Source organism: Schistocerca piceifrons, chromosome 9, assembly GCF_021461385.2.
Source record: "Schistocerca piceifrons isolate TAMUIC-IGC-003096 chromosome 9, iqSchPice1.1, whole genome shotgun sequence".
Taxonomy (NCBI): Eukaryota; Metazoa; Arthropoda; class Insecta; order Orthoptera; family Acrididae; genus Schistocerca; species Schistocerca piceifrons.
This window is the reverse complement of record NC_060146.1, coordinates 202,657,349-202,684,930: the sequence shown is the minus strand read 5'-3', so window position 1 is coordinate 202,684,930 and position 27,582 is coordinate 202,657,349. Positions and strand designations below refer to the sequence as shown.

General features: G+C 44.6%; 1 protein-coding gene across 1 annotated transcript in view; it reads right to left on the bottom strand.

The window, feature by feature from the left end:
• LOC124716858 (fibrillin-1) overlaps window positions 1–27,582 on the bottom strand; it is a 117,635-nt gene that overhangs the window by 71,987 nt on the left and 18,066 nt on the right. The window contains exon 2 of the mRNA XM_047243411.1: window positions 18,405–18,489. Coding sequence (XP_047099367.1) covers window positions 18,405–18,489 — 85 coding nt within the window. The remainder of the gene's footprint in view (window positions 1–18,404; window positions 18,490–27,582) is intronic.

Below are 27,582 nucleotides of genomic sequence, written 5' to 3'. Positions count from 1 at the left end.
TTAATTAGCGTGGCTCGAAAATGTTTAGTATTCCTTATCATTCCTACCAGATTATTGAGTTTCCAGTACTTTTATTTGCAAGAGCTACAGAATGATTTTGTTCAGTTTCACATATACAGCTATTCGGAAATAATTTCAATTTAAGTAAACTACCTTAGAAAATTGCTTTAATGAATTCAGTGTTCGACAGATTAAGCAGTATAGAAAGCAGGCTTTCGATGTAAGTGCATTGCGATTAGAGGTGCTCCATTTCGTCGACTGATTTGAGTTTCGTATGAGGTCAGCAAATTTTGGAGAGGAAAATTTACGAAAATAACCAGGGAAACAAATTCTTAAATTCTGTAGGAGCTCCAGCTGCTTTATTTAAAACCGAAAACGTCTGCTTGTTATTGCATATCGCCGATTTTTTACTGCAAGAAAACGTAGCTCCTGAGGTAAAAGACAGAATTTAAAATTACAGTTTGTATTCGAGCTTAGAAACGCGTATTTAAGGCAAATCGTCAAAATAATTTTACATCTTGAAATATCATAGGGCAGTTTTGTTCAGTTACTTCACGCAATGATATAAATTTTCATACTTTCTTTACAAGGCCATGTAGAAGAGGAAAGCACGAGAATCCCTATGCGGTCTCAACTCTGAAACTTGTAAAGTTCGTATAGCTGCAGAGTGCTTAACAGGAGCGTTCCGATACAAACCCGGCCATCAGTTTATGACGTGACAAGTATGCGCGCAGGCCTGTAGTCTAGGTGGTGTTGCTTGGTGCAGGTCTTATTACATTCGACGCCACATTGGGTGACGTGCGCGCCGGATGGGGATGAAATGATGATGAATACAGCACAAGACCCAGTCCCTGAGCGCAGAAAATCCCCTACCCAGCCGGGAATCGAGCCCGGGCCCGTAGGACAGCAATCCGTCACGCTGACCACTCAGATACCAAGGGCGGACATTATTGGCGTGAGATGATGTGATGCAGCTATCCAGGAACTACACATCGTGTGGGACGAAGTGTTCCGGCCGTGCAATGGTTGTGTGCGGAATGTTTCGCGGAAAGCCGTAGAATATGGCCAGATGGGTGAGGTCACACCGCCCAGGGAAGATCGACACCTCATCGGAATGGTTTACGTCCTCCTCGGCTCTGGCGCAACAGCAGAACAGTGTAACACATCTCACCACAGGTGACAGTCCGTCGCCGTTTATTACGGCACGGGTTGCGTACGCGTCGTCCGCTTTTCCACCTACCCTCCAAGAATCTGCAGAAACAAGCTAGACGGCAATGGTGTACGAAACGACGTCACTGGGGACAGCAATGGCATCGGATAGTGTTTTCGGAGGAATCCAGGTGCTGTTTGTTTGAAAGTGATGCTCGCATTTTGGTTCGCGACAAACAGGGGGAGCGGCATCACAGAGATGGCATTCTCACACGAAATACAGCGCCAGCTCGAGGCCTTTGGTGTGGGCTGCTGTTAGGCACATCCACAAACCACAGTCGGTGCGTATCGACCGCACTGTGACCACGTGACCCGCGCGAATGAGATCCTGTGACTGGTAGCCTTACTCTTTATACGCGATTTTTCAGCAAGACAACGCACGACCACATGTCGCTGCACGATCCACAAACCACAGTCCGTGCGTATCGAGCGCACTGTGACCACGTGACCCGCACGAATGAGATCCTGCGACCGGTAGCCTTACTCTTTATGCACAACACCCCAGACGCGATTTTTCAGCAAGACAACGCACGACCACATGTCGCTGCACGATCCACAAACCACAGTCGGTGCGTATCCAGTGCACTGTGACCACGTGACTTGCGCCAATGAGATCCTGCGACTGGTAGCCTTACTCTTTATGGACAACACCCCAGACGCGATTTTTCAGCAAGACAACGCACGACCACATGTCGCTGCACGATCCACAAACCACAGTCGGTGCGTATCGAGTGCACTGTGACCACATGATCCGCGCGAATGAGATCCTGCGTCTCGTAGCCTTACTCTTTATGCACAACACCCCAGACGCCATTTTTCAGCAAGACAATGCACGACCGCATTTCGCTACACGAACACGTGCCTTCTTGGTGTCGCAGGATGTCAACCTTTTGCCCTGGCCCGCCAGACCACTAGGCTTGTCGCCAATCGGAAATGTGTGGCATATGGTGCAACGATGGCTGCAGCTCTGTGATCCAATGCCAACCAGAACCAGTACATAGATTTTTGGACGACATGGTTGTGGAGATGAACTACCGATTAGTATGATTAATCAATTATTCAAAAACAGTCTTAATCGCATTTATTATTATTATACCATACGAACACACCAGCTACTACCATGACGACGGCGTCCTCGCTACAGAGACTAGAGGGCGCCTGATATACGCTTTATAATCCATGGCAACGACGCCCTCAACACAAAGAATAGAGAGCTTTGTGGTATCTCCATGTTAGCCGTTTTAGTAAATTGACTCAAATGTTTTCTACGTAAATGTACGAATAGATATATTATAACACAAGACAACACCAGTTTTTGTGTGTACACAAATTGTTTTACTTTATATTATGGCATAAAATGTAATATACTTTTACGAATTTTACGAGTTGGCTGCACAGCATTTGTTATTAATTTATAATTAACACTACAATTGTAACTCTTTTTAAATGGAATGGTCCCGTCTTCTGTTATTTACTGTTACTTAAATTTATGTTAAACCAAGATGACTAGTATTTACATTTAAAAACTGTATTTAGTGCCGTTGATCGCCGCTAGGGGTGTTGCCGTCTGATCACGTGATCTCAGCACGCTATTTAAGCCCATACGAAAGGTTAGTCTCGCATAGTTTCCTGCCGCTATGTGAATAGGAGTGACACCACGAGCAGTCGACCAATGGATAACATATTTTAAATTTACGTAATTTTAGCTGTTGTACAATGGAGTCTCTCTGACAGATATCTATAATTTCACAGTGTAAACGCCCAGAAGATGACCCCTACGGCCGGCAGGGGTGGCCGAGCGGTTCTAGGAGCTACAGTCTGGAACCGCGCGACCGCTACGGTAGCAGGTTCGAATCCTGCCTCGGGCATGGGTGTGTGTGATGTCCTTAGGTTAAAATGGCTCCAAGCACTATGGGACTTAACATCTGAGGTCATCAGTCCCCTAGACTTAGAACTACTTATACCTAACTAACCTAAGGACATCACACACATCCATGCCCGAGGCAGGATTCGAACCTGCGACCGGAGCGGTCGCTCGGTTCCAGACTGTAGCGCCTAGAACCGCTCGGCCACACTGGCCGGCTGTCCTTAGGTTAGTTAGGTTTAAGTAGTTCTAAGTTCTAGGGGACTGATGACCTCAGCAGTTAAGTCCCATAGTGCTCAGAGCCATTTGAACCATTTTTTTGACCCCTACGTCGGATTGAAACCGGTTGGCAGTATAATAATACTAAATGCGATTAAGACAGTTTTTGAATAATTGAGTAACCAGTACAGATGAACTTTGGAACCAGGTGAATGCAGCATGGATGTATATACCAAAGGACGCCATTCACCTCTTCTACATCTACATCTACATACATACTCCGCAATCCACGATACGATGCGTGGCGGAGGGTACCTCGTACCACAACTAGTATCTTCTCACCCTGTTCCAATCCCAAACAGAACGAGGGAAAAATGACTGCCTATATGCCTCTGTACGAGCCCTAATCTCTCTTATCTTATCTTTGTGGTTCAAATGGCTCTGAGCACTAAGGGACTTAACATCTGTGGTCATCAGTCCCCTAGAACTTAGAACTACTTAAAGCTAACTAACCTAAGGACATCATACACATCCCTGCCCGCGGCAGGATTCGAACCTGCGACCGTAGCGGTCACGCGGTTCCAGACTGAAGCGCCTAGAACCGCATGGCCACACCGGCCGGCTAGCTTTGTGGTCTTTCCATGAAATATAAGTTGGCGGCAGTAAAATTGTACTGCAGTCAGCCTCAAATGCTGGTTCTTTTAATTTCCTCAGAAGCGATTCACGAAAAGAACGTGTCCTTTCCTCTAGAAACTCCCACCCGAGTTCCTGAAGCATTTCCGTAACACTCGCGTGATGATCAAACCTACCAGTAACAAATCTAGCAGCCCGCCTCTGAATTGCTTCTATGTCAGAATAGGTCGTATTAGTGTTTTATAAGCTGTCTCCTTTACCGATGAATCACATCTTCCCAAAATTCTACCAATGAACCGAAGAAGACTATCCGCCTTCCCCATAACTGCCATTACATGCTCTTATAGGCGTCGATGCCATAACGTATAGTTATCAGGGGCCACTAGGCAACAGCACACATACTGAATCGAGGTGGCTGAAATGCTAATCATTGCTGCAGAACTTACTAGTGTACATGTCCTGTGAATATGAACGTCTCATCTCTAGTCGTACAAGCTCTTCTGTTTCTTCTGAACCGCCAGCCGAGGTGACCGATCGGTTCTAGGCGCTACAGTCTGGAACCGTGCGACCGCTACGGTCGCAGGTTCGAATCCTGCCTCGGGCATGGATGTGTGTGATGTCCTTAGGTTAGTTAGGTTTAATTAGTTCTGAGTTCTAGGGGACTGATGACCTCAGAAGTTAAGTCACATGGTGCTCAGAGCCATCTGAAACATTTCTTCTGAACCTAAGTGTATTGATGTGTCAAGATCCGGACAACAAACTACACTACAAAAAGGTAAAACTAGCTTTTAGCCCATGTAACAAGGAAAGGCAAACCTACGTTTCTAGCATTTGTAGACTTAGAGAAAGATTTTGACAATGTTGACTGGAATACTCTCTTTCAAATTCTGAAGGTGGCAGGGGTAAAATACAGGGAGCGATAGGCTATTTACAATTCGTACAGAAACCAGATGGCAGTTATAAGAGTCGAGAGGCATGAAAGGGAAGCAGTGGTTGGGAAGGGAGTGAGACAGGGTTGTAGCCTCTCCCCGACGTTATTCAATGTGTATACTGAGCAAGCAGTAAAGGAAACAAAAGAAAAATTCGGAGTAGGAATTAAAATGCATGGAGAAGAAATAAAAACTTTGAGCTTCGACGATGACATTGTAATTCTGTCAGAGACAGCAAACGACTTGGAAGAGCAGCTGAACGGAATAGACAGTGTCTTGAAAGGGGGGTATAAGATGAACATCAACAAAAACAAAATGAGGATAATGGAATGTAGTCGAATTAAGTCGGGTGATGCTGAGGGAATTAGATTAGGAAATGAGACACTTAAAGTAGTAAATGAGTTTTGCTGTTTGGGGAGCAAAATAACTGATGATGGTCGAAGTAGAGAGGATATAAAATGTAGACTGGGAATGGCAAGGAAAGCGTTTCTGAAGAAGAAAAATTTGTTAACATCGAGTATAGATTTAAGTGTCAGGAAGTCGTTTCTGAAAGTATTTGTATGGAAGTGAAACATGGACGATAAATAGTTTGGACAAGAAGAGAATAGAAGCTTTCGAAATGTGGTGCTACAGAAGAATGCTGAAGATTAGATGGGTAGATCACATAACTAATGAGGAGGTATTGAATAGAATTGGGGAGAAGAGTCTGGAACCGCGCGACTGCTACGGTCGCAGGTTCGAATCCTGCCTCGGGCATGGATGTGTGTGATGTCCTTAGGTTAGTTAGGTTTAAGTAGTTCTAATTTCTAGGGGACTTATGACGTCAGCAGTTGAGTCCCATAGTGCTCAGAGCCATTTGAACCATTTTTTTGGGGAGAAGAGGAGCTTGTGGCACAACTTAACTGGAAGAAGGGATCGGTTGGTAGGACATGTTGTGAGACATCGGAGGATCACCAATTTGGTATTGGAGGGCAGTGTGCAGGGTAAAAATCCTAGAGGGAGACCAAGAGATGAATACACTAAGCAGATTCAGAAGTATGTAGGTGGCAGTAGGTACTGGGAGATGAAGAAGCTTGCACGGGATGGAGTAGCATGGAGAGCTGCATCAAACCAGTCTCAGGACTGAGGACCACAACAACAACAACAACAACAAGTTATGATCCATTTGCCGTGGTGTATCTGCTCGTGCCGGGCAACAATTCGTGCGTACCTGGCGGACAGTCTGCACTCGGGACCGGTTTTCGATGCGCCACCGTGTAGAAGCAAGAAGGGGGGCAGGTCGGCGACGCGCGCTTGCACGGGTTGTTTGCGTGACAGGCGCTTTACGCAAGTGCGAGAACGCGCACATGGGCAGATATGTAACGTAGGAAGCTGGAACTGCGCTGCGCGATACGGCAGCCAGACGCATCCTTACCGAGAAGTTCAGCCCGTGTCCTCTTTCGTAGTTTCCCTGTGTGCGCTATCTACATATACAGGCCGTTCCCCTAATGGTGATGCAACTGCCTGGCAGGATGTAGGAGGACCAGGCAAATCTACAGCGCCTTGCAAAACAACTGAAGTCTTGGGGCGAGAAGGAAACGAAATGCAACTTCACGGCTTGAGAGGCCATATTACGTTATTTCGGTCATTACAGAATCGAATGAAATTTGTAGAGAACTTGGCAGAATGAGGTCACTTATCACTACGATGTATTCCCCCCTCCTGGTTGGATGTATGCACTGGTTAGGTTGGGAAAGGGTGTCGTAAAACTGTACCAAGGCAAAGTGGTCCACAACTGCTGTATCTGCTCCTCGATATCCAGGAGTTGGCAATGGAACGGACCCGACATCTGCGATGGTCCCACGCAACAGATCTGGGTGTAAGCTTACACGTACGTCGCTGACATAGAAGATCGCAAACCTTCTTTCCTTCCCGTCTGGGCAAGCTGTGCACTAACTAGGGTACATGTAAAGCTTGCTGGGACAATTCTCCCGTCTCCCACGCGTACGAAAACGCGGCGGAAGAATACTCAGTTTCGACCAATGTCAAACGCTCTAATATCGCCGAAATCGCTCCAACGCCATTTCTGAGATCCTACCCAATGATCGAGTAGGTCATAACGCCCCTAGGCAAACGAAATTCCCGTCTTCGCCTCGTGCTGGCCCGCACAGGTGGCTCCGGATTTCGGGCTACCCCAAAAGCGCCGTATTGTCCCGCGTTTCGGGTGACCGCTACCTGCCGCCCACGGCGGCCCGGCGAGCTACGGCCATCTGCAGACTTTACATTCCACAATCCTCAACTTTCGACACTTTTCACCAACGCTTTAAGTTGGTGACTTAATCATGCAGGCATGCAGGGAATACTACTCGACAGTGCCTCATATTCATCATAAGTCAACAAAGTCATGATCTGAAGCCCTTGCCAGTCCTTTTATTATTAACACACTACTGGCCCTTAAAATCGCTACACCAAGAAGAAATGCAGATGACAAACGGGTATTAATTGGACAAATATATTATACTAGAACTGACATGTAATTACATTTTCACACAATTTGGGTGGTTAGATCCTGAAAAATCAGTACCCAGAACAACCACCTCTGGCCGTAATAACGGCCTTGATACGCCTGGGCATTCAGTCAAACAGAGCTTGGATGGCGTGTACAGGTACAGCTGCCCATGCAGCTTCGACACGATGCCACAGTTCATCAAGAGTAGTGACGGGCGTATCGTGACGAGCCAGATGCTCGGCCACCATTGACCAGACGTTTTCAATTGTTGAGAGATCTGGAGAATGTGCTGGCCAGGGCAGCAGTTGAACGTTTTCTGTATCCAGAAAGGCCCGTACAGGACCTGCAACATGCGGTCGTGCATTATCCTGCTGAAATGTAGGGTTTCGCAGGGATCGAATGAAGGGTAGGGCCACGGGTCATAATACATCTGAAATGTAACGTCCACTGTTCAAAGTGCCGTCAATGCGAACAAGAGGTGACCGACACGTGTAACCAATGGCACACCATACCATCACGCCGGCTGATACGCCAGTATGGCGATGACGAATACACGCTTCCAATGTGCGTTCACCGCGATGTCGCCAAACACGGATGCGACCATCATGAGGCTGTAAACGGAACCTCGATTCATCCGAAAAAATGACGTTTTGCCATTCGTGCACCCAAGTTTGTCGTCGAGTACATCGCAGGCGCTCCTCTCTGTGATGCAGCGTCAAGGGTAACGGCAGCCATGATCTCCGAGCTGATAGTCCATGCTGCTGCAAACGTCGCCGAACTGTTCGTGCAGATGGTTGTTGTCTTGCAAACGTCCCCATCTGTTGACTCAGGGATCGAGACGTGTCTGCACGATCCGTTACAGGCATGCGGATAAGACGCCTGTCATCTCGACTGCTAGTGGAGGCCGTTGGGATCCAGCACGGCGTTCCGTATTACACTCCTGAACCCACCGATTCCATATTCTGCTAAGAGCCATTGGATCTCGACCAACGCGAGCAGCAATGTCGCGATACGATAAACCGCAATCGCGATAGGCTACAATCCGACCTTTATCAAAGTCGGAAACGTGATGGTACGCATTTCTCCTCCTTACACGAGGCATCACAACAACGTTTCGCCAGGCAACGCCGGTCAACTGCTGTTTGTGTATGAGAAATCGGTTGGAAACTTTCCTCATGTCAGCACGTTGTAGGTGTCGCCACCGGCGCCAACCTTATGTGAAAGCTCTGAAAAGCTAATCATTTGCATATGACAGCATCTTCTTCCTGTCGGTTAAATTACGCGTACATAGACCTGTTTATTTCTACAATTGTTTACATCAGTTTACAGCTCGAACATTTAGCTATTTTTCGACATAATCACTATTTCTGTCGATGCATTTTTGTAGTTTAACAGATTTCATTTTTCTGACGGGCACACGTCCAGATCGTCCGCTCATATTAACATCTCAAAACTCTGGGATTTCTCTCCCCACATCCACTCACCTCCAACTGCGCAACTGCACAACGGCCATCCAGTTGACAGTTCTAGAGTCATTCAAAGAAAGTCTACATTCAGTAATCCGTAAATACCGAGACCATCCAATACGATGGGGGACCCAAAAGTAATGGGAATTGGGCTGCGGTGGGTAGGGAGAGTGGGGGAAGCCATTGTTCGACCAATTGCCCGTTACGGTCACGCCACCAGGTTCAGTGTGCAAAGTTGTGTCGCTGTAAGCGCGTCGGTTCGCCCGTGAGAGTTTTTTTTTAGTAACACAACTTGTTCCATTTCGGCGAAAACGTGATGGCAGATTGTCAAGGGTAACGCGTGACTGTGAAATTTTGTTTCCTCTTCCGGAAATCGGCCGCGGTAGCTATTCTACGAGTGGTTTTCACGTTTTAAAAATGGAGAAATGTCAAGTGAAGACCAACCCCGTTCAGGACGCCCCTCAACTTCAAGAAGTGACTACAACGTCGACAAAACCGATGCCCTCGTTCGTGAAGACCGTCGCCAAACCATTCATCAGCTCTGCGAGATGTCTGGAATATCACGGAGTTCAATTCAGGGGATTTTATCCGAAGATTTCTACATGAAAAGGGTTGCAACCAAATTTGTCCCTCGCCTTCTCACAGACGAGCAAAGGGAGCGCCGATTTCAGGCGTGTTTTGAGCTTCAAAATCAGCTCAAAGAGGACCCTGAATTTTATTCCAAGGTGATCACTGGTGATGAATCGTGTTTCTATGGATACGACCCCGAAACAAAGCAGCAATCAAGCCAATGGAACACAAGAAAGCTCGCCAAGTGAAGTCAAACATAAGGCAATGCTCAGTTGTTTCTTAGAATGCAGAGGTGTTGTGCACGCAGAACTCGTTCCAAATGGTTCAAATGGCTCTGAGCACAATGGGACTTAACATCTAAGATCATCAGTCTCCTAGAACTTAGAACTACTTAAACCTAACTAACCTAAGGACATCACACACATCCATGGCCGAGGCAGGATTCGAACCTGCGACCGTAGCGGTCGCGCGGTTCCAGACTGAAGCGCCTAGAACCGCTCGGCCACACTGACCGGCGGAATTCGTTCCCCCGGGTAAAACTGTCAACCAGGAGTTCTGTTTGGAGGTTTTTAAGAGACTGAGGGAGAGTATCCAGAAGAAAAGTGCAGATCTTTGGCGCACAGGCGACTGGTTCTTCCATCATAACAACGCGCCTCCCACACCGCCCTCTCCGTAAAGCAGTTTTTGACTAAAAACGGCATGACACCGATTGTCCAACCCCCCCTCCCCCTTACTCACCGGATCTAGGCCCAGTGGTTTCTTTTTGTTCCCGAGACTCAAAAAGGACATGAAAGGAAAGCGTTTTGTCATTGTGGAGGAGGTCAAACAAAAATCGCTGGAAGGCATACGGAACATGGTGATAAGTGCATTTAAAATCTGTTTTGAACAATGGAAGCATCGTCTGAAGAAGTGCGTTATGGTCAAAGGAGAATACTTCAAAGGCGATACAAATTTTGTGTAAAAATATTAAGAAATAAAAACGTTACGATAAATTCACCGTTTTTTTTGGGCCCCGTCTCGTACTGGTTGGAGGCGACTTTAGCCTACCAAGTATAGACTGGGATGTCTATAGATTGACTACGAGGAGGGGGGGGGGGAAGACAGACAGTCATGCGAAATACTTTTGAACAAGTTTTCTGGAAACTGTCATGAGCAGCTAGCACGGCAGCCCAAACGCAACGGAAATATCTTAGATCTTGTGGCTACAATTAGGCAGGCCTTTATCGACGATGTCAGTATAGCAACGGGGTTTAGAGATCATGATGTATTATAGCTACTATTACTACGAAAGTTAATAAATAAATCAAGAAGGCTACGAGTGTGTTTCTGCTAGACATGGCAAGTAAGCAGTTGTTGGGTTCTCACCTAGACAGAGATCTAATACCACTTAGTTGGCAAAGTTTAAACAGATTATAAATCGTGGTCTGGGGAGTTATGTGCCTAGTATGTCGATAAAGGATGGAAAAGATCCGCCGTGATTGAATAACGAAATTCGGAAGATAATGAGGAAGCAGGGGCTGTTGCATTTTCGGTTCAAAAGAGAACCCACAGATGACAACGAACGAAGTTTAGTAGAGATTCGTGCGTCTGTGAAAAAATCTATGCCTGAAGCATACAACTACAACCGTCTCACCTTAGCAAAAGGTCTGGCAGAGAACCCGAGAAAACTTTGGTCCTACGTAAAATCGCTAAGAGGGTCTTAAGACTTTCCATTCAGTCCCCTGTTGACAGGTCTGGTTTGGCAATTGAAGATAGCAAAACGAAACCCAAAGTTTTAAATTTCACGTTCAAGAAATCGTTCACACAGAAGAATTGTATTAAAAAAACCGCCATTTGACCATCGGAAAGTCTCCAGTATAGAAGACATAGTAACAAGCATCCTTGGCGTACAGAAACAACTGAAAGATTTGAAAGGAAATAAATCACCAGGTCCGGATTGGTTTGATGCGGCCCGCCACGAATTCCTTTCCTGTGCTAACCTCTTCATCTCAGAGTAGCACTTGCAACCTACGTCCTCAGTTATTTGCTTGACGTATTCCAATCTCTGTCTTCCTCTACAGTCTTTGCCCTCTACAGCTCCCTCTAGTACCATGGAAGTCATTCCCTCATGTCTTAGCAGATGTCCTATCATCCTGTCCCTTCTCCTTATCAGTGTTTTCCACATATTCCTTTCCTCTCCGATTCTGAGTAGAACCTCCTCATTCATTACCTTATCAGTCCACCTAATTTTCAAGATTTGTCTGTAGCACCACATCTCAAATGCTTCGATTCTCTTCTGTTCCGGTTTTCCCACAGTCCATGTTTCACTACCATACAATGCTGTACTCCAGACGTACATACTCAGAAATTTCCTCCTCAAATTAAGGCTGGTATTTGATATTAGTAGACTTCTCTTGGCCAGAAATGACTTTTTTGCCATAGCGAGTCTGCTCTTGATGTCCTCCTTGCTCCGTCCGTCATTGGTTATTTCACTGCATAGGTAGCAGAATTTCTTAACTTCATTGACTTCGCGACCATCAATCCTGATGTTAAGTTTCTCGCTGTTCTCATTTCTACTACCTCTCATTACCTTCGTCTTTCTCCGATTTACTCTCAAACCATACTGTGTACTCATTAGACTGTTCATTCCGTTCAGCAGATCATTTAATTCTTCTTCACTTTCACTCAGGATAGCAATGTAATCAGCGAATCGTATCATTGATATCCTTTCACCTTGTATTTTAATTCCACTCCCGAACCTTTCTTTTACTTCCATCATTGCTTCCTCGATGTACAGATTGAAGAGTAGGGGCAAAAGGCTACAGCCTTGTCTTACACCCTTCTTAATACGAGCACTTCGTTCTTGATCGTCCACTCTTATTATTCCCTCTTGGTTGTTGTACATATTGTATATGACCCGTCTCACCCTATAGCTTACCCCTACTTTTTTCAGAATCTCGAACAGCTTGCACCATTTTATATTGTCGAACGCTTTCTCCAGGTCGACAAATCCTATGAAAGTGTCTTGATTTTTCTTTAGCCTTGCTTCCATTATTAGCCGTAACGTCAGAGTTGCCGCTCTCGTCCCTCTACTTTTCCTAAAGCCAAACTGATCGTCACCTAGCGCATTCTCAATTTTCTTTTCCATTCTTCTGTATATTATTCTTGTAAGCAGCTGCGATGCATGAGCTGTTAAGCTGATTGTGCGATAATTCTCGCACTTGTCAGCTCTTGCCGTCTTCGTAATTGTGTGGATGATGCTTTTCCGAAAGTGAGATGGTATATCGCCAGACTCATATATTCTACACACCGACGCGAATAGTCGTTTTGTTGCCACTTCCCCCAATGATTTTAGAAATTCTGATGGAATGTTATCTATCCCTTCTGCCTTATTTGACCGTAAGTCCTCCAAAGCTCTTTTAAATTCCGATTCTAATAATGGATCCCCTATCTCTTCTAAATCGACTCCTGTTTCTTCTTCTATCACATCAGACAAATCTTCACCCTCATAGAGGCTTTCAATGTATTCTTTCCACCTATCTGCTCTCTCCTCTGCATTTAACAGTGGAATTCCCGTTGCACTCTTAATGTTACCACCGTTGCTTTTAATGTCACCAAAGGTTGTTTTAACTTTCCTGTATGCTGAGTCTGTCCTTCCGACAATCATATCTTTTTCGATGTCTTCACATTTTTCCTGCAGCCATTTAGTCTTAGCTTCCCTGCACTTCCTATTTATTTCATTCCTCACCGACTTGTATTTCTGTATTCCTGATTTTCCCGGAACATGTTTGTACTTCCTCCTTTCATCAATCAACTGAAGTATTTCTTCTGTTACCCATGGTTTCTTCGCAGCTACCTTCTTTGTACCTATGTTTTCCTTCCCAACTTCTGTGATGGCCCTTTTTAGAGATGTCCATTCCTCTTCAACTGTATTGCCTACTGCGCTATTCCTTATTGCTGTATCTATAGCGTTAGAGAACTTCAAACGTATCTCGTCATTCCTTAGTACTTCCGTATCCCACTTCTTTGCGTATTGATTCTTCCTGACTAATGTATTGAACTTCAGCCTACTCTTCATCACTACTATATTGTGATCTGAGTCTATATCTGCTCCTGGGTACGCCTTAGAGTCCAGTATCTGATTTCGGAATCTCTGTCTGACCATAATGTAATCTAATTGAAATCTTCCCGTATCTCCCGGCCTTTTCCAAGTATACCTCCTCCTCTTGTGATTCTTGAACAGGATATTCGCTATTACTAGCTGAAACTTGTTACAGAACTCAATTAGTCTTTCTCCTCTTTCATTCCTTGTCCCAAGTCCATATTCTCCTGTAACCTTTTCTTCTACTCCTTCCCCTACAACTGCATTCCAGTCGCCCATGACTATTAGATTTTCGCCCCCCTTTACATACTGCATTACCCTTTCAATATCCTCATACACTTTCTCTATCTGTTCATCTTTAGCTTGCGACGTCGGCACGTATACCTGAACTATCGTTGTCGGTGTTGGTCTGCTGTCGATTCTGATTAGAACACCCCGGTCACTGAACTGTTCACAGTAACACACCCTCTGCCCTACCTTCCTATTCATAACGAATCCTACACCTGTTATACCATTTTCTGCTGCTGTTGATATTATCCGATACTCATCTGACCAGAAACCCTTGTCTTCCTTCCACTTCACTTCACTGACCCCTACTATATCTAGATTGAGCCTTTGCATTTCCCTTTTCAGATTTTCTAGTTTCCCTCCCACGTTCAAGCTTCTGACATTCAACGCCCCGACTCGTAGAACGTTATCCTTTCGTTGATTATTCAATCTTTTTCTCATGGTAACCTCCCCCTTGGCAGTCCCCTCCCGGAGATCCGAGTGGGGGACTATTCCGGAATATTTTGCCAATGGAGAGATCATCATGACACTTCTTCAATTACGGGCCACATGTCCTGTGGATACACGTTACGTGTCTTTAATGCAGTGGTTTCCATTGCCTTCTGCATCCTCATGTCGTTGATCATTGCTGATTCTTCCGCCTTTAGGGGCAATTTCCCGCCCCTAGGACAACCTCTATCCGCTCCTCCGCGCTCTTTGACAAGGTCGTTGGCAGAATGAGGCTGACTTCTTATGCGGGGAGTCTTCGGCCGCCAATGCTGATTATTTAACAAAATTTAGGCAGTGGCGGGGATCGAAGCCGGGACCGAAGACGTTTTGATTGTGAATCAAAGACGCTACCCCTAGACCACTGGAATACTCTTACCTAGCCTGCATTTATCGTGAAACTCTTGCTTTGCACAAAGTGCCAAACGAATGGGAAAAAGCGCAGGCGAGTGCAGTATATAAGGAGGGTAAAAGAACGGACCCGCTAAATTACAGGCCAATATCCCCTTATTCAGTTGCTGCAGAATCCTTGAACATTTTATCAGTTCGAATATATTAAGTTTCCTTGAGACTGAGAAGTTTATGCCCACGAATCAGTGTGGTTTTAGAAAGCATCGCTCTTGCGAAACCCATGATATACTGAGAACTATGGATGACGGGCAACAGGCAGATTCCATATTTCTAGATTTTCGAAAACCATTCGACACAGTACCGCAGTACAGACTGGTAATGAAGGTACGTCCACTGGAATAGGATCCCAGATATGGGACTCGTTCGAAGACTTCGTAAGTAGTAGAACCCAGTGTGTTGTCCTCGACAGCGAGTGTTCATCAGAGACAAGGGTATCGCCAGGAGTGCCTCAGGGAAGTCTGGTAGGACCGATGCTATTTTCCATATACATAAATGATCTGGCATTCAGGGATGGGCAGCGGTCTGTGGTTATTCGCTGATGAGCTGTAGTGTACAGGAAGTTGTCGAAGATAAGAGACTGTAGGTTGATACAAGATGACCTAGACAAAATTTCTAGTAAGTGTGATGAGTGGCAGCTGGTTCTTAATGTAGAAAAACGTAAGTTAATTCGGATGAGTAGGAAAAACGAACCCGTAATGTTCGGGTACAGCATTAGTAGTGTCCTACATGACACAGTCACGTCGTTTGAATATCTCGGCGTAACACTGCGAAGCGATATGAAATGGAATGAGCATGTGAGGATTGTGATAGGGAGTGGCCGACGCCGGTTTATTGGGGGAATTCAGGAAAGTGCGATTCATCTGTAAAGGAGCCCGCATATAGTACGCTGGTGTGACCTGTTGTTGAGCATTCCTCGAGTGTTTTGGATCCGCACCAGGTCGGATTGAAGGAAGACATCGAGGCAATTCCGAGGGGGGCTGCTAGACTTGTTACCGGTAGGTTCGATAAGTATGAGAGTATTACGGATATGCGAATACCTGGAGGGAAGAAGACATTCATTTCGAAGAACACTACTGATAAAGTTTAGAGAGCCGGAATTTGAAGCTGACTGCAGAACAATCCTACTGCCACCAACAAACATTTCGCCCAGCGACCACGAAGATGAGGCACGAGAAATTAGGGCTCATACGTAGGCATATAGGCAGTCGTTTTTCCGTCGTCCTATCTGCGAGTGGACCAGAAAAGGAAACGAGTAGTTGTGGTACAGGGTACCAACTGCCACGCACCGTACGAAGACTTGCGGAGTATGTACGTAGACGTAGATGTAAAAGTGGAGCGTGGGCGGTATAGAAGTGTCTCGGTTTTAAGTTTGGAAGGCTCAAGTACCCACTGATGGGCTTAACGTTCGCGTAGTATCAAGGGAGAAGGGGGGGGGGCAGTTACTTTGTAACCACCTTTTGAAAGTATTGTCTGGTACTTCGCACTTTCAAATTTTGAAAAAAAAGTTCTTGTTTTAATGATAATCAGATTCCGTAACTGTTTTAAATTCTTAGTATAACTTAATCCAAAAATTTAATTCTTAGTAGTAAATGTACTTTTCGCAACAACGGTCATATTCATCTTCACTTAAAACTTCCGGGTTGATAGGCCGTGGTCGAAGTATAAAACTCTCTCCTGACGTTTCGTCTCCGATTGCGGAAGACATCCTCGGAGGTAAAGCGGCGAACTGCAAAGAGAACTCGAGGAAGCGCTGATTATATAGACAGTACAGAGGGCGCCACTGTCGATCACGTGGCTCCGGCTATGAGATTGTCTCTGGTAATGCCAACATTCTCGATTGAAAGTAATCGATCGTCACGCTTGCGATGCAACGCTGACATCCAAATTTTATCCAGTTTAACACCTTCGTCTTTCCTGTTAAAATTATTACGGTGTTTATCAATCTCGATAGCCTCTCTATACAAGTGCGCATAATAATGGAAGGTTTTTGAAATGGTGCCGATATAAACCAGTCCACAACTACAAGGGATTTTATATACCCCCGGTGTAGTCAAAGGGTGTCGTGCATCTTTTGGCGATCTTAAAAATTCTTTTATTTTCCTGGTGGGTCTGGAAATAGTTTCCTCTCCATACTTCTTTAAAACTTTCCCAATGCGATCTGTGACCTTACTAATGAACGGAAGAAAAACTTTGCCCTTGGGCGACTGTTGTTCGTCGTTACTCCTGATTCTCTGCCTAGAGCGAAGTGCTCGATCTATGTCCTTGCTAGAATAGTCATTCTTCACGAAAGTTGACCACAGATGTACAATCTCATCTTTTAAATAAACAGGTTCACAAATTTTGCACGCCCTGTCTACCACGGTTTAAATTACACCTCTTTTTTGTCTAGGGTGGTGGTTTGAATCTTTATGTAGATAACAATCAGTATGAGTGGCCTTTCTATACACCTTATGGCCCAACGTTCCGTCCTGTCGTTTAATCACAGACACATCCAGGAAATGCAATTTCCCATTCCTTTCCGTCTCCATAGTGAATTGGATTTTCGGATAAATGCTGTTTAAATGCATCAGGAAGGCATCCAACTCCTCTGCTCCGTGTGTCCGTACTACGAACGTGTCATCGACATAGCGATACCATCTGGCTGGTCTCTTACTGGCAGTCTGCAACGCCCGTTGTTCAAAAGTCTCCATAAATAAGTTAGCCACAGCAGGACTAAGAGGACTACCCATAGCCACCCCATCAATCTGTTCATAAAAGTTATTATTGTATTGAAAGTAGGTTGTGGTGAGGCAGTGTCGGAATAATGCCACAATTTCGGTAGGAAAAATATCCGCGATGCATAAGATAGCTTCGTTTACCGAAATCGTGGTAAATAACGACACAACGTCAAAACTGACGAGGATATCATCCGGGCGCACGCTCGTTTCCTTTAACTTGTCAATGAAATGAGCTGAATTTTTAATATGACTGTCCGTCCTACCGACATAAGGTTGCAGCAATGAGGCAAAGTGTCTATCTAACTCGTGTGTTGTTCCGCCTATAGCGCTGACAATTGGCCTCAACGGAATCGCAGGTTTATGAACTTTGGGTAAGCCGCCTGGGTCACACTGATAAATCGGCCGTAGCGGAACATGTTTACCAGGAATGTGATCATGAAATAAAATTCAGCGAGACGAGCGTCATATCAAAAACCTTACATTATGATCCACGCTTATATAGAGAGGCTATCTAGATTGATAAACATCATAATAATTTTAAGAGGAAAGACGAAGGTGTTAAACTAGATAAAATTTGGATGTCAGCGTTGCACCGCAAGCGTGACGATCGATTACTTTCAATCGAGAATGTTGGCATTACCAGAGACAATCTCTTAGCCGACGCCACGTGACCGACAGTGGCGCCCTCTGTTCTGCCTATATAATCAGCGCTTCCTCGAGTTCTCTTCGCAGTTCGCCGCTGTACCTCCGAGGATGTCTCCCGCAGTCGGAGACGAAACGTCAGGGGAGAGTTTTATACTTCGACCACGGCCCATCAGCCCGGAAGTTTTAAGTGAAGACAATACCGGCCGTGAAAGCTTACATTGTATGATCAAATTCATATTTTCAGGTTTAGATGGTGGTGGTAACGAACCCCTCCACTCACTGTAAACGTTGTGGAAAATACGTTGATTTTGTGTAAATAGACAGAAGCAGCAAGAGAAAATTTGAACCAAGGCCGGGACTCGAACCCAAATATATAGGTAGGCTTAATTCTGCCTTACCTGCGGACGTTTCCCCGTGATCCATTTAACAAGACCGCCGAGCCGTACAGATCGCCTGAAGGTGACCAACTGCGTCTCGGTGTACCTAAAAACAAACGCCCAATCAGAACCGTTTATGTCAAATCAACCACAAAAAGAACATTCACTCAAAACGCATGTGCTGCAAATTGATAACACAGTGTGGTGCAGAACGTAACGTCAGAATAAACAGTTTGCTCAGGACATTCTACTTAAAACCAAATACTGTCAGGTCGACATCTTTCACATCCGAGACTGAATACATCACGTTTAAATTAGACAGCTTACGAGTATTCTTCCCGCGCGGTCTAGGGCGCCTTGCCACGGTCCGGGGGGCCGCTCCTGTTGGAGGTTCGAGTCCTCCCTCGGGCATGGGTGTGTATGTTGTCCTTAGCGTAAGTTAGGTTAAGTAGTGTGTAGGCTTAGGGAGCGATGACCTCAGCAGTTTGGTCCTTTAAGATTCCACACACATTTGAACATTTGAGTATTCTCCATCTACATCGACATGCTTGCTCTGCTATTTACGCTTAAGTACTTGACAGACGGTTCTTGGAACCAATTTCGCACTATTTCTCTACCTTTACACTCACCAGCAGCGCGCGAGAAAAAGCAACGCTTAAATGTGTCTGTGCGAGCTCTGGTTTCTCTTATTTTATTACGGTGATTATAACACGCTTTGTAGGTGTGTGTCAACAAAATACTTTCGTAATGCGAGGAGATAGCTGATAACTGAAATTTCACCTCAATGAACACCTCACCTTGCTTATCATATGCGTGACACCCTCTCCTCTACTTCGGCATTATACAATACGATATGACTTCTCAACTTCGATGTCCTCACGCAATCCTTTCAGGTATGGATCCCACTACGCAGAACAATACTCTAGCGGAGGATGGACAAGCGTAGTTTAGCAGTTTCTCTAGTGGATTTGTTGCATCTTCTTGGTGTTCTGGCAATAAAAGGCAGTCTTTGGTTCACACTCCCCGTAAATTTATCTTTGTGATCGTACTAGTTTAAGTTGCTGGTTCAAATGGCTCTGAGCACTATGCGACTTAACTTCTGAGGTCATCAGTCGCCTAGAACTTAGAACTAATTAAACCTAACTAACCTAAGGACATCACACACATCCATGCCCGAGGCAGCATTCGAACCTGCGACCGTAGCGGTCGCTCGGTTCCAGACTGTAGCGCCTAGAACCGCACGGCCACTCCGGCCGGCGTTTAAGTTGTTCGTAATTGTTAACCCAGGTAGTTAGTTGAACTGACAGGCTTTCGATTTGTGTGATTTATCGTGCAACCGAAATTTAAAGGATACCTCTCAGCACTCAAGTGGACGAATTCGCACTTTTCATTATTGATGGTCAACTACGCTTAATTAATGTAGCCACTGTGGGGCTAGAGAATGTGAGAGGTACAAGTTTGTTTGTGTGGCCATCCTCCGCAGCAAGCATATAAATACTTGTTTTGTAAATAAAACTGCCTTTTCCTGCTGCTGGTTACTTTATTTATCCCATACGCGTTTCGCCTTCTCCTGTTCTAAGGCATCATCAGTGGGATATATAACGATACAATTTTGTTAGTTATGGATTATCAAACAGTTCACTTCGCGATTTGACCACAAACCAACCACTAGAGAAGATGACATGAAAAAATTAGAATCAACAATAAAAAACACCTCCTGACCATGCAAGAAAATTACCACATACATAAAACCAAAGCAGAGGGGGAAATCCTGTTGAATGACCAAGTACACTTGCCAAGCAATTCATTATTTACACTAATAGATAGGATAATACAATAACGTTCACAAAAAGTATTAATATAATAATACTGTCGAATGTAATAATAAAAGAACCCAACATCTTCACACTCACTCATCCATGAGCCCCTCCACAGAATATTGAAACAAAAAGTCAAAACAGCTGTAACCAAAGTTTTCAGCCACTCACTAACACAGCTAGTACACCCGCCATCCCCCCCCCCCCCCAAGATAAAAAATATCCGCTCTATCCCCCTCTCTCTCTCACTCATACACACACACGGTATAAACATCATAAATAGAAGTTAGTATCGAACATATACTTCGTTATGTTGGCAGCGGATAGGTAAACATACCAAAGAAGATGAAACACGTAATGGAGTCGCAATATTTACGCTGTGAAAAGAAGTGTACGACGAAATAGTTGTATCAAATGACAGAAGAACAATAGTCCACCACAAAAAACAGTGAGAAACATGGTAACAATGTGTGGAAGGCGAGAGCACAAAGATGTGATTATATGGCAATGATAAAAGTGGTAGTGCGACCTCCAGACCAGATGTGAGGAAACGCTGATCAGCAAATCGTAAGTAATTACTTTTTTTTTTTACAAAAAATCGCGAAGTGAACTGTTTGATAATCTATAACTAACAAAATTGTATCGTTATATATCCCACTGAGGATGCCTTAGAACAGGAGAAGGCGAAACGCGTAAATAAAATAAAGTAACTAGCAGCAGGAAAAGGCAGTTTTATTTACAAAACAAGTATTTATGTGACAGGTATGTTTAACCGCTTGCCTTCCAGTACTGGCAACTTGCGGGCGTGGCGACGTTTATCGATCTTCTGCTATTGTATAAATTTTGACGCGGAAGTAACGCAGATACGTGAACGCGTATAACAGAAACGATCATCTTCAAATGAGGAAGTTATTTGTAGCAAGGAACTTTAAATTAATTACGCCTGCTGTAATACAACATAATAAATAGTAGAAAACTGGCATGTAATTCATTTATAAACTTTATTGATGATGTCTCGTGTTCAGAACTGCATTTAAGTACACTAACGGAGAAAATCGCAACGCCAAGAAGGAGCTGGGCGTCATAAAGGAGAGGCGATAGGCTTGCTTTTACACCTGGTTTATGTCTATTCAAATTTTGTGCCAGTCCCGTAATAGCGCCACCATGAAGATGCAAATCAGGTTTCTTTTAAATAAACGCTCTAACGTTCGCGAGATTAGACGTGGTGAGCTGATGTTAGTCAAGAATGCCTTTAAAGCGACAATGACGCCATTACTAAAACCACATTGAGTTCGAAAGAGGTCGTGTAATAGGGCTACGAGAAGCTGAGTGTTCCTTCTGCGATACTGCAGAAAGACTAGGCAGGAGTGTAGCCACTGTAGACGAATGCTGGCAGCGGTGATCACGAGAATGTACGGTCGCAAGAAGACTCGGCTGCATCTACATTTATACTCCGCAAGCCACCCGACGGTGTGTGGCGGAGGGCACTTTACGTGCCACTGTCATTACCTCCCTTTCCTGTTCCAGTCGCGTATGGTTCGCGGAAAGAACGACCTCCGGAAAGCCTCCGTGCGCGCTCGAATCTCTCTAATTTTTCGTTCGTGATCTCCTCGGGAGATATAAGTACGGGGGAGCTATATCTTCGATACCTCATCCAGAAACGCACCCTCTCGAAACCTGGACAGCAAGCTACACCGCGATGCAGAGCGCCTCTCTTGCAGAGTCTGCCACTTGAGTTTGCTAAACATCTCCGTAACGCTATCACGCTTACCACATAACCCTGTGACGAAACGCGCCGCTCTTCTTTGGATCTTCTCTATCTCCTCTGTCAACCCGACCTGGTACGGATCCCACACTGATGAGCAATACTCAAGTATAGGTCGAACGAGTGCTGTGTAAGCCACCTCCTTTGTTGATGGACTACATTTTCTAAGGACTCTCCCAATGAATCTCAACCTGGCCCCCGCCTTACCAACAATTAATTTATATGATCATTCCACTTCAAATCGTTCCGTACGCGTACTCCCACATATTTTACAGAAGTAACTGCTACCAGTGTTTGTTCTGCTATCATATAATCATATAATAATACTCTAAAGGATCCTTATTTCTATGTATTCGCAATACATTACGTCTATGTTAAGGTCGTCTTATCTTAGAAGCTAGATTAAGGAAAGGCAAACCTACGTTTCTAGGATTTGTAGACCTACAGAAAGCTTTTGACAATGTTGACTGGAATACTCTCTTTCAAATTCTGAAGCTGGTAGGGGTAAAATACGGGGAGCGAAAGGATATTTACAATTTGTACAGAAACAAGATGGCAGTTATAAGGGTCGAGGGGCATGAAAGGGAAGCAGTGGATGGGAAGGGAGTGAGACAGGGTTGTAGCCTCTTCCCGATGTTATTCAATCTGTATATTGGGCAAGCAGTGAAGGAAACAAAAGAAAAATTCGGAGTAGGTATTAAAATCCATAGAGAAGAAATAAAAACTTTTGAGGTTCGCCGATTACATTGTAATTCTGTCAGAGACAGCAAAGGACTTGGACGAGCAGTTGAACGGAATGGACAGTGTCTTGAAAGGAGGATATAAGATGAACATCAACAAAAGCAAAACGACGATAATGGAATGTAGTCGAATTAAGTCGGGTGATGCTGAGGGAATTAGATTAGGAAACGAGACACCTAAAGTAGTAAAGGAGTTTTGCTATTTGGGGAGCAAAATAACTGATGATGGTCGAAGTAGAGAGGATAAAAAATGTAGACTGGCAATGGCAAGGAAAGCGTTTCTGAAGAAGAGAAATTTGTTAACATCGAGTATAGATTTAAGTGTCAGGAAGTCGTTTCTGAAACTATTTGTATGGAAGTGAAACATGGACGATAAATAGTTTGGACAAGAAGAGAATAGAAGCTTTCGAAATGTGGTGCTACAGAAGAATGCTGAAGATTAGATGGGTAGATCATATAACTAATGAGGAGGTATTGAATAGGATTGGGGAGAAGTTTGTGGTACAACTTGACTAGAAGAAGGGATCGGTCGGTAGGATATGTTCTGAGGCATCAAGGGATCACCAATTTAGTATTGGAGGGCAGCGTGGAGGGTAAAAATCGTAGAGGGAGACCATGAGATGAATACACTAAACAGACGCAGAAGGATGTAGGTTGCAGTAGGTACTGGGAGATGAAGAAGCTTGCACAGGATAGAGTAGCATGGATAGCTGCATCAAACCAGTCTCAGGACTGAAGACCACAACAACAACAACAAGGGTCAGTTGCCACTCCCTGCACCAAGTGCCTATCCGCTGCAGATCTTCCGGGAGGCCACGTGGTACAGCCGAGAGGAAGGCCATCGTGTTCGGCGTATGGCTCTGACGCATCTTATTGGATCTGCAGCAGCAATTTGAGCGGCAGTTGGCACCACAGGGACACAATGAAGTGTTACATATCGGTACATGAAGGAAAGCTCCGAGTCAGACACCCTGTAGCGTCCTTTGCACTGACCCCAAACCACCGCCATTTGCGACTTCAGTGGTGTCAAAAGAGAACTCGTTGGAGGACAGGGAGGTGGTCTCTTGCGTTTTCTGATGAAAGCCGGTTCTTCCGCCGTGGCAGTGAAGGCCGTTTGTCGGTTGGTAGGAGTCCAGCTGAGGGCCAGGAACCAAGCTGTCTGTTTGCTAGACACTCTCGACCTACACCTGGAGTCATGGTCTGGAATGCGATCTGTATGACAGCTGGCACACTCTCGTGGTTATCCCACACATCCTGTTTGCAAATGTGAGGTTCGACATGTTGTGTTGCCATTCATGAACAACATTCCACGGGGTGTTCCGCGACAGGTGTGTGTGTGTGTGGTTTGAGGTTTTCGGTCGCTAAACAGCGTGGTCATAAACGCCCAAACGCATAGAAACAGGAACACATGCAGTGCAGGGACGAAGACGGACAGCGAACAAGGAGAACGGCTAAAAGACACAGACCTGACGCAGTTACAAATCCTCATATACAGAGGCAAAACAAGAGGAGAGGAAACGCACTAAAAAAGGAAAGGAAACACAAGGAAAAGAGAACAGAAATCGAAGTGAAACAAGTAGGTAATCGTGACTGGCGGACCTCTTACCTAAAGCCTGGGTGAGCCAGTCACCCAGCAGCACATTAAAATCAGGATAAATCTCGCCCACATACCGCTGTTGCAACCCACCAGGCTCTAAAAAGTGCCGACATTTGGCCTAGACCTGCTCGGTCAGGCGTGCAATTGTGGGGCACTGAAGGACGACAACTCCACCGTCATCCACAACGATAGACTTGGCCACTGTTTCTGTGTTTCGATACAGTGTACCGGTACGTGGAACTGTTTCAGTGTTTCGGAACGGCTGTGGTTCGCTGTTTCGAAACAGTGGTGTTTCATTCCGCCCCTGTCTCGGGTAACCGGACCAGATTCGATCTCGAGCCACACACAGAAACTGTATCGTTGTTTCAAAATAAGGCTGTTTCAGTCCACCTCTGCTCGGAACGGACTAATTGTATCGAAACAGTGATGTTTCATTCCGCGCTGTGTCGGACGAGATTCGGGCTCGGCATAGGTACTGAAACACGACATACCACTTCGTGAAACACTTTCAAGAGTGTCGAAATCTTTTTGACAAGCAATAGCATGAAGCTTAAGATATCCGAAAATAAAGCTTCGTTTCTAGCTGACTGTCCTGTTCCGAAATGGCGTAACATCTGCTTTATAAACACTAACCAAACAATAAAACAACGCATACTATTCACATTCAAAATAATAAATATGTGAAAATCATTCAGTTAAATTACATTTTTTTACAACATACGTTTCTCTGGTCATGTACCGTAATCATATTAAGAAACGCAAGTAAGCCTACAACATTTTGAATTAAAAAAAAGCGTAAAGTGACAGTTATTAGACATATACATAAATTTGATGTAGGTATAATTTCAAGCAATCTGTTTGACGTATCACTGATAGTGTAATGGTGAACGGGAAGGGTGTGAATTTATAGTAACGGTTCGAAACACCTTAAAAGACAAAAATTTTTCTGTTATATTTTGTTATTTATTCGAATTATTTGTGAGTCTATAGTCAATGTGCCTATTATCCACAATGATTCCCTTTGTGTGCATGGAAATTAGCAGGATGGGTATATTACCCATACTAACGGAATGTGGGAATCCCAGTAGCATATCCGTAGTTTCTGCAGTTTGCTCCCACTTCCAGTTCCGTTCGTCTTCAGCTATGGCTGTCCTCAGCCAATTGAAAAGTATGAAAGTCACACGACACGAAAGCAGCGCATTTGCTGCAGGAAATACGAAACTGCCAAGGCGCCTAAGTGAAAGTTTCACACTTTCTGCGATATGATTAGCGCTCTCGCACCTCATTTATGTTTATATGGACATACTTATACAGTAGACATTCAGGATGACAAACTGTGTAGGTTTATTAGATTACAAAACACAAACTGACTGTTTCGAAACTGCGCATCGAAACATTACATTGTACTGTTTCATTTGTTTCGAAACAGTTACGTGTTTCAGTTTGCCAGTCTCTACACAACAAACATTAACCGTCGCTGCATTGACCGACCAATTGTTACGGACATGGAACTCCATCCCACAAAGTGACATCCGGCACGTTCGCGTGCTTGCATTCAACATTCTGCCGGCTACAGCGCTTATTAATGTACCAGTATTTCACATTTGCGCTTGCTAATGTCACACTTCCATTAACCTGTGATCTCACAATGTTAATCACTTAAATATGTCATCTAGACAAATGTATTCTCGAAATTTCATTACTCTAGATTAATTATTTTTTGGTGTTGCGGTATTATTTGTGTCAGCCTATAGAACTATTTGTTTATGGTTCATTTAAATTTTTATAATTTTTTTGCTTTAAAATGGTGCTGTATTTACTGTATACAGGGTGGAAAGTATTTAAACCGACAAACTCTCGGAGGTTGCAGGGGACATCAATAGAAATATCTTTCCCTAATGTCATTTTTTCCTATGAGTAGTATTTAAACCGGTAGAGGAAGATTTCTCTGGCGACAAATTAATCAAACCAACAAAAAAGTCCAGAGGGGACATACCTGGGGATCGAACAGGCCATGGTACAGGATCACCTCTGCCAATCCACGTCTGTGGGAACCGTCGGTCCAGGAATCGACGCACACGACGACTGAAATGTGCCGGCGGGACGTTTTCCAGCAATTCTGCCAATGCTCTGGTGAGAAAATTGTAATAGTGCCCGCCATTTAATGGCCTAGGTAGCAGATACGGCCCAGTTAAACAGTCCCCAACAACACCGACCCACACATTAACGAAGAACCGCACTTGATGAGCGCTAGTAACTGTGGCATGTGGGTTATCCTCACTCCAAACATGCGAATTGTGCATGTTGAAGACTCCATCACGCCCGAACGTTGCTTCATCGGTAAAAAACACAGAGGATGGAAATATAGGATGCATTTCACACTGTTCCAGGTGCCACTGCGAAAACTGTGCTCTGGGTGGATAATCAACTGATTCCAGGTTGTGGACACGCTGTAAATGAAATGGACGTAACAATTGCTCTCGAAGGACTGTTCTTACATTCGTCTGATTCGTCCCCACGTTACATGCACTTGCACGAGTGCTGATTGAAGGATCCCGCTCCACATGCTGCAAGACACCTTCCTCAAATTGCAACGTTCTTACCGTGCGACGGCGTCCCTGTCCAGGTAATCTGCTAAATGACCCGGTCTCACTCAGACGTTGGTACACAGCAGCAAAGGTCGCATGTTGCGGGATACGGCGATTAGGATATTGTTGCTGATAAACCGGCTGTGCAGCTCGTCTGTTGTGGTGCGCTACGTAGTACGCACCAACCATATCGGTGTACTCACTCCAGGTGTATCGCTCCATTAGCAAACAGAGACAATGCACTACTGCACTGGTGGACAGCAAGCAGTTGCCTACAACTGAAGAGCGTAATACGCCCTTTAACAACTGAAGATCGTAATATGGCCTTTAACAAGAGCGTAATACGGCCTCCACCGGTTTAAATACTCCTCATAGGAAAAAAATGACATTAGGGAAAATATTTGTTTTGATGTCCCCTACAACCTCCCAGAGTTTGTCGGTTTAAATACTTTTCACCCTGTATTTAAAGTAAAGTGTGCTATACTGGAGATTGAACTACTTTGCATTGTATGAGAGTACTGTACGTAAAAAAAAAACTATGTAAATTATTTATTAAGTTAAATAATTTCCTGATGACATTATATAAAATATTTGTGTGTGTGTAAACTATTCATTTTGACGTAAATTTGACAATTGTAAGAAACGGTCACGCTTAAGAACAAGGTAAGAAATAGGTGTTACGTAAAAGCCAG